The 12,759-nt window shown below is 42.0% G+C and overlaps 1 protein-coding gene across 1 annotated transcript; it reads right to left on the bottom strand.

Moving 5' to 3' along the window:
- Nucleotides 1–7,762: 7,762 nt before the first annotated feature.
- Nucleotides 7,763–12,557, bottom strand: LOC134180885 (zinc finger MYM-type protein 1-like). The gene is made up of 3 exons (XM_062648070.1): nucleotides 12,099–12,557; nucleotides 10,978–12,051; nucleotides 7,763–7,834 (listed from the first exon to the last, which is right to left on the bottom strand). The coding sequence occupies exons 1-3, from the start codon at nucleotides 12,555–12,557 to the stop codon at nucleotides 7,763–7,765; spliced, it is 1,605 nt and encodes a 534-aa protein (XP_062504054.1).
- Nucleotides 12,558–12,759: the final 202 nt, after the last annotated feature.

The following is a 12,759-nucleotide window of genomic DNA, read 5'->3' as shown; positions in this document are numbered from 1 at the left end:
CGTGTGTTAAAGTTACAACTGACTTTAGAACATGTAAGGTTTCGCAGTAAAACTTGAAATTTTGGGAGGGTAGCAGTTTGTACTTAGTAATGTTTACAAATCAACAAAGTGATTGACATGATTTGCTTTCCAAACTCCAGAAAGCAAAAATACACAATTATACTACGTACGTACGTACTTGTCATTCATGCCTAACTTACTAGAGATATTTTTGTTGCTGCAACTACTGTAACTGGTCTTCCTGCATGGTATTAGTCTACATAATCTAGAGCTGCCGATTAACAGCAACGATGTGTATAACATTTTGCAATTATTGATCCAAGGTCACCATATATACCAATTTTTCGAGGTTTGGACTTGGTCAATTTTTGATATCAATATTAATATTAATCAGAAGGCAACCGGAGACCGATTTGTGGCAACAATTTTGGTACCAGCCATAAATAGGACAGACAACTGTCTATATATGGCGATACTATGACGCTCTTTTTACCGCATTAATCCCAACGTTTTGGAGGAAGAGGGGGAACTCACTACGATAGATATAGTGGCTGCGTTTATAGACATAAAATGAGGATAAAACTACAGATAATGCGAAATCAAGAAAACAAGGCATTAATTATTATCTACTGGAGACCACTTTTAAAATTAATTTGATAATGGAAAGTAGTCTAATTGAAGTATATATGATTGCAAGATAATTTTTTACATTGTGTCAGTAAAGACTCTTTGAATGCAAACAGTAAAATGTATGTACATGCATGCATGTATACCTTGATTAAAACGTCATCCTCAAAATCGGTTAACATACCATCGTGTATGTAATGCTAAATACGCAACACCACTATGTCACTGTCACTAACATCCCGTCTAGATCTAACTGCATCCACTGTTATCACGTACACGACGATCGAGTTAAATACTACACCTGAGCAATCGTAACCGTATTACAAATTTCTGTCGGTAATTTTCGGGAGGCACGTGCAGCCCGGATCCTCCATAGCTACGCCGCTGCAGGGTCAATAACAGTAAGAAACCTCATGCAAATATATACGACATCTAGTAACATAACACTGTAAATTAGACAAAAATTAAGAAATTCTATAAATTACATTGCCTTTCAAGTTTGTTGCCCACCAAATATTTGCTTCCGTATTTCTGCTGCCAATATGTACAGTATACTCTGTTATAGACTTTATACTGCTTGACATCTTCGAATGTAGCACGTACGTTCCGAAAGCCTCCTCTTGCTGTCCTACTTACAAAGGCTGCTCGACTTCTTTGCCGTGCACCAGAGAGAATTACCAACTACGTAACTACATGGATAACACGTGAAAGCACAATGGGCTGTTATCATGTGATTTGAGCTTGTTGCTAGCACGTGGCCTATTTGTCAATCACTCAAAACCACAAACTGTTCGTAATTTTTGACACAGACGTCCAATCAATTCTCACTACTACCAGCCTAATGTGAAACATGTGTACAAAATGTCTTGAAAGCAGCAATAGATGTCTACAAAATACCAATGTAAACTGAATCTGTACATCCACTAGGCCATAATTACTGATCTAGATTTCTAACTCATTTTGATATCAACTGTTTTGAAAACATACCGGGTATACAAGAAATAGTTGGTTTACCGACGTTGAATACACACACACACACACACACACACACACACACACACACACACACACACACACACACACACACACACACACACACACACACACACACACACACACACACACACACACACACACACACACACTGGCATAGTAATGTCATCAAGGTGGAGCCAAACCTCAAATTATAAGCGGTAACTGTAGCCTCGGGTACCAAGGAGGTCTGCGCTCAATTGTAGTTTCGTGTTTTATTATGACGTCGTTGTATGTTTGTTGTTGTATGAAAGAGTCCTGTACGTCAGTCCGTTTGTTTTGTTACATTGCCCCAAGAGAGAACTATACCATTATGTTAATGTGAAACAAATGTATAAAGAGTTGTCAACAGACTAGCTCAAACTCATAGCACAGTGTTAGGCGTACATAAAAGAACAAGAGGCAATTACGGGAGGACGTGTTCTCACCGTGCAAGAGTGCCACGCCCACATCTGTCGTTTTGCACATGCGCTGCTAGACAATCTACGTAGTGTAGTGCCACGAAGTTTCCTACTCCACTGACTCAAACCTTAGTTGCTTGAACAACTACATTCAAAGTCAATTCTCTCTGACTGGGTTAAGAATTACAAGTCAACTGCTGTTTCAACATCCTAACCATGTTAGAGTATATGTAAATAAATGTTAAAAACTAAACACAACACTTTGAATTTCGTTTAGCAAAAATATTTCATATCACAATATCTACTTACAACGAATTCAGTGAAAGGACAATATCACTTGCATCTGGTCGATCTTTTGGATCCCTCCTCATGCAGTAACCCAACAATTTTCTTACCCCAGAGGCAGTTGATGGAGACAATCGCAGCTCACCGATCTGAGGAGTCTGGCCAGTCACCACCTCCCACAGAATAACACCGAGACTCCATATGTCAACCTTTTTCACAGCCCTTTCTCGATAAATTACTTCCGGTGCCGATCAGATGGGGGTGAATCCGGGCTGTGGAGTCATGAGTGTCTGCATCTTAGTCCGAGCGAGTTCTATGTCTCCGATCTTTGCTACATCATCTAGCAAAAAGATATCGGGACTCTTCAAATCACGATGAACCACAGGAGGAGAACGGGAATGCAGATAGTTAAGCCCAGATGCTATACCTCGCATGAGATTACGACCGTGTCGACCAGTCCACATGTACGAAGCGAAGTCTTTACCGTGAAGAGCCGAAAACAAGTCACAATCCATCAGTTCAGTTATCATATAGAAGCAGTCGAGTTGAGTGCATGCGCCGTAAAACTGAACGATGTGTCTGTACCTGAGTTACTGATGAGATCGATCTCTGCACGAAATTGTTTCTGTGCGATCGCGCTTCCTGTATTTTAATTCTTTCCAATGCCACCTCGTTGACTCCATCTTTGAGAGCTTTGAAAACCTCACTGAATCCACCCTTTTCAATCTTTCCTTCACTACCGTCTAATCGATGGCAGATGCTGACTGCATACGGCTCCAACTCTCAATCTTGTTTCGACGATCTTCCTCTCTTCTCACCACGTACACCACTGACCTCCTCTAAATCATACATTTGTGCAGTACCTTTAGATCGCTTGACACTAGAATCAAATTATGTTATGTGACGTTTGAGCTACGATTCTCAAACAGAAAATAGATGCAAGACTTAGTCACTACTGGCAGACACAGAAAAGCGTTAGGTTGTGGGCGTGGCGAAATCAGAGGGGCGAGGATTGATGCCAACTTACACATAGATACTAAAACATATTTAGATATAATCGTAGAAATGATTGTACGTCTAATTTACGGCAACTGACTGCGTTGCATGTCTAATCTATGGCAATATGACGTGTTGGAAAGGTGAGTAGACAAAAACACGTCTATCTATAGTCACGTGAGATGTTCGTAGTATCCTACATCTACTCACAATCAAGACACGAGCTAGCATCAAACTTGCGTATAAAATACTCGAGACTGCAGTAATTTTTATAAAAAATTTTAAATTTAATAAAATCTGTCTGTACAGTAATTCGAGCTCCGCTAATGTAATTAGTCAACAACAGCAGGAATTACGTCATTGTACAAAGTTCCAACATACAAGCCTTTTATTAAACCTGAAAGTTTACGCAAATATTCAATGCTCTCTAATTTGTTAAAAATTAAACTTTAGACAAATTGAAAAGATATTACATATCTAGGTTCATCTTATAAAACAATTTTATAAACTAAATTTCAACTGCTAACGGTCTATTTTAAACTGGTAGACATGGCAACCACATTGAGTCCGTCCTCTTGCAGTAAAATTTTGTGTACATTATTTTCGTGTGCTTTCTTTTCTCGGAATTTCATCCTCGGAGTCCCAAACAATCGCGTTCTTTGCACGCTGTTCTCGAGTTGCTACAGTAAACCACGCACTCAACGGTCAATAAGTCTTGCTGGATTACTTTTCTTTCAAACTTTGGACCTAAACTAGTGTCCTAGGAAGAAGACTAACGGCCTACTTCGATAGCGTAGCTAGGATTGGTCTGCAACTAGCTGGCGACGTTGTACACTAAGTTTCATCTCGGTACGCCATCCGTGGGCTGAGCATTTGACCGATACCCTAAGCTCAATACGCAAAACCTCCATCTTGGTGAAACTCCGTTGAACGCACGTTGTCTTCCTCTAATCGATCTCGTGAACGGTTTGTAAAATCGAATTTCTTGTTACAGCCGAAGGAAAACGCATAAAAAACTCGTTCAAAGTTATCGCCAGAAGAAAGATTCGTTGAGAGCAGAAGAAAGCCGTTTGTGGGAGGCGTTCACCACTGATCGTGAGTCGATCATGTTCGGCAAGAAACGTTGTGTAAATCTGATTTCGAGAAGCGAAAACAAGAGAAAGCGGTAGTGCAGTGGATCTCAAGACGTTTGAAGTCAGAAATAAAAGTGAAACAGCTCGGCTCTAGGTAGCAGCGAGATTTTTGATCACGTGATCTCACACAGAAATGCCTAGGTCTGTTGTAACAACTTCCAATAGAACAGTGATTTGTCTAGAGGTTAGGTTATGAGATGCGTAACTCTGCAGCAAACGGAAAACTCTGAACTCGTTGTGTGATATTGTAATGTTTTGCAATCTTGTGGTTGTCACGCGGCGTTACGAAGGTGTGGTTGCTAGGTGTGGCTTTGTGGTCGAAAGTATGCACCACAGCTTTACATAATTTTCCTTCAACAACAGTCGTAGGAAACATTAAATATATTTATAACGCAGATTAGAAAATCGGAGTTGTACCGATTCTAACATAATTGAATGTCGGTAAAGATTAATGCAAGATTGACGCCATCTTACGCATAAATAATTTAATTAGAGTGTCATTGACGCAATCTTGAAATGATTGCGTCTGTAAGGCACGGTAAACAACGGGTATTTACCGACCTAATCGCATCTATGGTCACGTGAGACGTCTCGTTAGTATAATCCTACGTATCACACAATCAAGATACAAGTTTAGCGTCAAAACGTCTGCGCATAAAATGGTTGAAAAAGCAATAAAATTTTATAGCAAATAACAGTGTGTAACTTTCATCCGTTACTCTGTCAATAATCTAGCCAGCAAAACCAGGAATTACGTCATTGCTATTGCACCATTGTCTGCGTGGGATTCAAAGTGTCGTGAGTCGTGTTGTAGTAAACAGCGGGTAACACTTATTCCCGTGTATCGTACGACTGTCTAGAGTAGATATAAAGAGCGACTGCAGCACACAAACTCAGTTCAGTGCATCGCAGTGCAGACGACCGCCTATTTGGTTCAAGAAAGAGTCAAGTGCAAGAGATTTCTTGGGGAATAAGATGGCAGTTTTGACATGCAATGTCGTCATGTTTATTATGACAAGTGCCGCTCTCGTTGTAGCTGTAAACAGCGATGGCACACCAACACAGGTAAAAGATTGGTTTTATACGATTTAATTTACTTCACGTCACTTGTTCAACAGAAAACGAGAAATGAAAACGTTGATGTTCGCTACGTTTCCGGTTTGTTTAGTTTCTTCACAAATACATTATATTCATGCTTATCTCATGTTTCTTTTAACAGGTCCACGTGGCTCTCCTGGAAGAGACGGTAAGACACATAAAACTGATGTAACTTAAAATATCAATAACATTTATTGTTTGCATTTCTAGGACTTAATGGAAGAGACGGTGAGAAAGAGATATTAAAAAAAATAATAGTCCACAGTATTTTAGTTACATTGACGTGCAGGGATTCAAGGAATTCCTGGAATTCCAGGCTTACCCGGAAGAGTAGGAGCCAAAGGATCACGAGGCACCACTGGAATAGGTAATGGCTGAAAGTTTAAAGCAAAAAGTAAAACAATAATATTTTAGAAATATATGTATTTACAATTAAGGCAGTCCAGGAGCTCCTGGCATTTCAGGAAATTCTGGCGTTCCCGGAAAAATGGGTCCTGAAGGACGAAAAGGAGCTGACGGAGGAAAGGGAGAGAAAGGGGAAGCAGGAAGACGTAAGTAGATATCATTTGTTGTCTCTTTGATCTCTGTTAAATTTCTCCAGATGTTTAGCGTAGTTTGTTATTGTCGGCAATACTGTCGATTAGTGCATGCAAGTGTAAAATTACAAATAATTAACTAAAACGATTAATTTATTTTAGAGTAACTAGCATTGCAATGACTATGAGCAAATTATAATGCATGCAGGTAGATAGTTTGCTACATTTTGTGTAAGAGCAAGTGTTTTTAGCTAAGAAAATATCATAAATAACAATAACTCGTACTCTTTAATAGTGAACTCTCTAATTGCAGTTTGTATAAACTTCTGCTCTTCAGCCTACTAATATGTGTGAAACTTTGATATATGTTTCAGCTGCCACTCTAAGGCCTGAATTTACAGGTACCACGTATATTCAATGGGGAAGAAAACGTTGCTCTGCTCGTGGTGTTCAGACTCTTTACTCGGGCATCGCTGCTGGATCATATTATGATCATCACGGAGGTGGAGCTAATACTCAGTGTCTTCCACTTGATCCTGTATGGGGATATTACAAAAACGGTCTCCAAGGAGCAAGTTATATTTATGGATCAGAATATCAACTTGCTGATGGCATTCAACCATTCATCAATAAAGGATTGCATGATTACGATGTTCCTTGTGCTGTGTGTTACGATGCCAATAAGAACACTCAATTCATGTTACCAGCAAAGAACATCTGTCCCACTGGATGGAGTAGAGCATATTATGGATATCTCATGGCAGGACACTATGGTCATAAAGGAAGAAACATGTACGTATGTTTCGACCACAACGCAGAGCCTACCGGCAGTACAAGCGACCATAACGGCAATGTGTTCTATCCCGTAGAGGCCGTGTGTGGATCTCTTCCTTGTCCTCCATACGTGAACGGTCGAGAACTGACATGCGCAGTCTGTACGAAATGATGTGTGTTAAAGTTACAACTGACTTTAGAACATGTAAGGTTTCGCAGTAAAACTTGAAATTAGGGAGGGTAGGAGTTTGTACTTAGTGATGTTTACCAATCAACATAACGATTGACATGATTTGCTTTCCAAACTCCAGAATGCCAAAATACACAATTATGCAATCTCTCACTCTAATCGTCTCTGTAGCAGCATCAGGTTAGCAGTCACCTTGCGAAAATAGCTAGATTGGCTCGCTGTATTACATCCGTTAAATAGTCGGTGCAGGTTACTGCTCCAGAGATGAGCAAAATAACAGCACTTTCTTTATGTCAAAATCACCCTTGTTACACGCCGATTGACTACAGTGAATCAAAAGCAGAGCCGTACACTTACACGCCGCTAGCCTCGTACCACCAGCACGCTGTTCACTCAAACGGCGAATGTGAAAAAATTTGCTCGAGACCATCGTAACGTCATGCGAGGTGTAGCATCTGGACTTAACTATCTGCATTTCTGCTTTCCTCCTGTGGTTCATCGTGATTTGAAGAGTCCCAAAATCTTTTTGCTAGATGGTGTAGCAAAGATTGGAGACATTGGACTCGCTCGGACTAAGATGGAGACACTCATGACTCAACAGTCCGAATTCACGCCTATCTTGTGGGCACCTGAAGTGATATATCGAGAAAAGGCTGGCGAAAAAGCCAGTTGACATCTACAGTCTTAGTGTTATTCTATGGGAGGTGGTGACTGGCCAGATTTCTCAAGTCCGTGAGCTGCGAATATCTCCATCAACTGCCACTGGAGTAAGAAAATTGTTTTGTTACTGCACGAAAAAAGATCCAAGGGATCGACCAGATGCAACTGATGTTGTACGTTCACTGAGTTTGTTGGAATTGGATACCGTGACGTCAAATTGTTTTTGTTAAACAAAAATTCGAAGTGTTGGGTTTCGTTTTAAACATTAGTCATGTATAATCAAACATGGCTATGATGTTGAAACAGCAGTTAACTTGTAATTCTTAAACCAGTCAGTGTGAATTGACTTTGAATGTAGTTGTTCCAGCAACTATGGTTTGAGTCAGTGGAGTAGGAAAGTTATCACATTTGGAGGGCCTGTGGCACCACATACATTGTCTAGCAGCACATGTGCAAAAAGATAGATGTAGGCGTGGCAGTCTTACAGTGTAGGGACACGTGCGCCTATAATTGCCTCTTGTTCCTATCTAAATGTAAGCCTAACACTGATCTGTGAGTTTGGGTTAGTCTAGTACGTGACAACTCTAAATACATTTGTTTCACAGCAGCAGAGTGGTGTAGTTGCCTTTTTGGGCAACGTAACAACACATACAGACTGACGTGCAAAACACTTTAATACAACAACAAACATATAACGACGTCATAACAAAAACAAAACACTATACTTGCGCGCAGATGTCTTTGGTACAGGAGGCTACTGTTGCCGAGCATAATTTGATGTTTGGTCTCCCCTGGTGGCATTTCTACGCCACTGTATACACACACACACACACACACACACACACACACACACACACACACACACACACACACACACAAACACACAGACACACAGACACACATACACACACACACACACACACACACACACACACACACACACAAACACACACATACACACACACACACACACACACACACACACACACACACACACAAACACAAACACACACATACACACACAAACACACAGACACACAGACACACATACACACACACACACACACACACACACACACACAAACACACACATACACATACACACACACACACACACACACACACACACACACACACACACACACACACACAAACACACAGACACACAGACACACATACACACACACACACACACACACACACACACACACACACACACACACACACACAAACACACACATACACACACACACACACACACACACACACACACACACACACACACACACAAACACAAACACACACATACACACACAAACACACAGACACACAGACACACATACACACACACACACACACACACACACACACACACACACAAACACACACATACACATACACACACACACACACACACACACACACACACACACACACACACACACACACACAAACACACATACACACACACACACACACACACACACACACACACACACACACACACACACACACACACCCACACACACACACACACACACACACACACACACACACACACACACACACACACACACGCACACACACATTACAATGGAGTAGGAATGTTATCAAGGTGGGGGCCAAACCCCATTATGCGCGGAACCTGCAGCCTTGTGTACCCAGGGCATCTGTGCGCAATTGTAGTTTTGTGTTTTGTTATGACGTCGTTGTATGTTTGTAACTGTATCAAAGTATCCTGTACAAGAGTCTGTATGTGTTGTTACATTGCCCCAAGAGAAAACTACACCATTATGTTAGTGTGAAACCAATATATAAAGAGTTGTCACTAGATTAGCTCAAACTCATAGCACAGTGTTAGGCGTACATAAGAAGAAGGGGCTATTACGGGCGCACGTGTCCACACCGTGCAAGACTGCCACGCCCACATCCATGTTATTGCACATGCGCTGCTAGACAATTAATTAATGCACACGTAGTGCCACGAACTTTCCTACTCCACTGATTCAAACCTTACCACCCCGGGTGCCAAGGTCGCGCCTACCAACCAAACTGATAGTGTTTGATTTCATACATAGTGGATAGTAGACTAGCAATTAGCAAGTCTAGAGCTTAAACGGCTACCAGCTAGGGACTCAGAAGATTTGACCGTAAGCACCTGGATCGAGGAGGATCGAAATGAACCAATCGGCGTCAAACTTGGCAAAGCGTACCTGAGCGCAGTGGCGTAGGAAGCGTAGCGTCTGGGGCGGCCATGGCCGCCCCACTTTTCAAAAAGTGGCTTTCCGCCAGCTGCTCATTGCCGGTAACTTCCGTTGTTAGTTGTGCCGATTAAATCAAGTAATATATTTCTAGCATTCTTCACAGGTAGAGTACGAGACAGCATGAATGCGAGCAAACTTAACGTGCGCTAGACTGCTTGCTGTACAGCGCACAGGCGCGTCCGTTATATGCATGTGATTACCGCTACGTGGACTTTCAGATAGTGCTGGCTACGTGTACATGATCTTGGCCTGAGACTCTGATTGGCTGTGTAGAAGGCGTGGCTAAGCTGTGGTTGAACGACGAGAAAGGGTTGTCACGTCTACGCAACTGCCGTCGCCTCACTCCAAGGCGTGCGGCACTGCCTCCGGTGTCACACACAATTACGCGCTGGAGGAAGCGTTACAAGCATCAGGAGAAAATAGATGTAATGAGGATGAAGCGGACGAAGACTCAGTCGTCGGAAGAGGGCCCCTTCAGGAGTCACACACGTTGTGACAAGGACCCGACAGCCACCAGCAGCACCTCTTGTGCTGATTCAAGAAGTAACGTATTTCTAGCAGTCTTCACATGTAGATTTTTTCAGACAGTGATAAGCAGTTAGTTTCTGAGTCAGTTTCAGCGAAATGTGAGCTTTCAATCAATATTAATTAATATAATGAACATATATTACATACATAATACTGATGATAATACATTTACAATACAAGACAGGAAGTAACAAAATTTCAATCAGTTGGCAAAAAGTTCCCAAAGACAGTTTCACGGTGACTGGAGCCTTTCACAAATTCGTTGCCAACCTCAGTCAAACAAAGTTAATCTGTATGATTTTTGTGAACATGTAGAACAATAATATTGTTCAGTCTTGTCTGGGTCATGGTAGCCCTCAGATAGAACTTCAAGCGTCGCAGAGCACTAAAGGAGCGCTCACTTACTGCGTTGGTGGCAGGCATAAGTAGAAGAAGTGAAGCAAGGATACATACTTCTGATAACAATAACCTCTGAGCCGGAGAAAGTTGTTGTAGGTAGCTGATGACCGAATTGAGATCCTGAGCTAATTCACTTGGAATATTGCTTGACAGAACTCCAAGCTGCATGTTCAAATGGTCGTGATCGAAGTCATCCTTGTAGAAATCGATTACAAACTGAAATTCTCCATCGTAGTTCTCCTTTTTGGCAGCTCTCACCAGAAGAGCTTCAAGGTTAGAATACAGCTTGTATCCTGGTTGGTCGAAGCGTTGCTTGATACCACATATGATTAAATCAAGAGCTTCATAGTAGATACGCTTATAAAAATTTTCCACACTCTCAGGAACATCACCTTCGCTTGCTCCATCTTCATACCTTCTGGGCCGTTTTCTCTGTCTAGGAAGTGTTGACTCGCTGATGCCAAGCTTACTTGCCTTCTGACTGGTTGATTTCCAAAAGAGTAAAAAGTTCTCATCAGTGCGTATCGACTGCAATGTGCGGACAGTCATATCAGCTGTTTTTTGTTCTTCTGCTGCTGACATACTAGATGCTTGAAGGGTTTTGCTTAGATTGTCGCTGTGTCTAAGCAGCAACTCTCCCAGTGATACTCCAAAGAAAAAATTGAACGACTTCATGCAACTTGATACCCCCTGAATTCGGCTTCTCATTTCGGCGTCCTTTACGAAATCCAGTGACTCTTCCCAAAGCACTTGTAACACTACATAGTTGGCAAGGATGCTCTGTAATGCTTGGGCTCTGACAGTCCATCTTGTAGGACAGAGCACACGAATGCCAGGGCTACCATCTGGCATCTGTTCCTTCAGCTTTTGCAGTGTTGCATCACGACGAGGTGACTTCTTGACAAGCTTGATCAACTCGTAACTAGTATTCAGTGCATCTCTCATAATCTTGCAGTTCTTGACAGCATCACTGCATGCAAGGTTCAGAGCATGCCCATAGCAATGTGTATATACAGCTCTAGGTTCTTCTTTTTGAAGTTGAATGGCTACTCCTCTTTGTGATCCTGACATGGATGAGGCCCCGTCATAGCACTGACCTCTGAGCGTAGTGATAGACACCTTCATCCTCTGCAGAACATCATATATGGTAGCTACAAGAGTTGAATATAATCCACCTCGTAAAGGCCAATGAACTCTTCGTGGGGCTCTAGACTGCTGTCTACCCATCTAAAGCAGACAACAACCTGCTCCTTGTTTGCGATATCAGTTGTCTTATCAATCATCATGGTCAGAAATGGAGCAGAAGAAATTGATTGGATCACACGACGAAGAACCAGAAGAGCCATGGTCTTAAGTATCTTATTTTCCATATCAGGGGCGGTGTACTTGTCATTTTTCCTCTCCAACCAACCTAAGACTCTGGAGTCATCCTCACCCCTTAGCTTCATAAGCTGTAGAAAATTTGAGTCGCTCTCATGATCTCCATGCCCTCTTAAAGGCAGACCTTGCCGTGCTAGAAACCTTACGTTTGAAAGTACCTTCAGAGAGCACTGTCGTCGTTCCAATTTTTCCATCTCTAGTTGGGTTGACAAAGATTCAGCCACATTTTTCATCGAGGAAGGTACTTCGATCATCTTTAGAACTGCTTCATTATGGCATTTGCTTGATGCATGTGTGGCGAATTTCACAGTGGCATCTTTCCAGCTTGTGAACCCATTCGATATGAATGCCAAGTCGGAGCTGGAAGACCACTGAAGCTTCTTCTATAGACTCGCTTGCGCACATGTGAAGCACACCACGGCATCGTCGTTCTCAATGTAGTGTAGCCACGGCCAT

Source organism: Corticium candelabrum, chromosome 6 (assembly GCF_963422355.1).
Source record: "Corticium candelabrum chromosome 6, ooCorCand1.1, whole genome shotgun sequence".
NCBI lineage: Eukaryota > Metazoa > Porifera > Homoscleromorpha > Homosclerophorida > Plakinidae > Corticium > Corticium candelabrum.
This window is presented reverse-complemented; position numbering and strand designations above follow the sequence as displayed.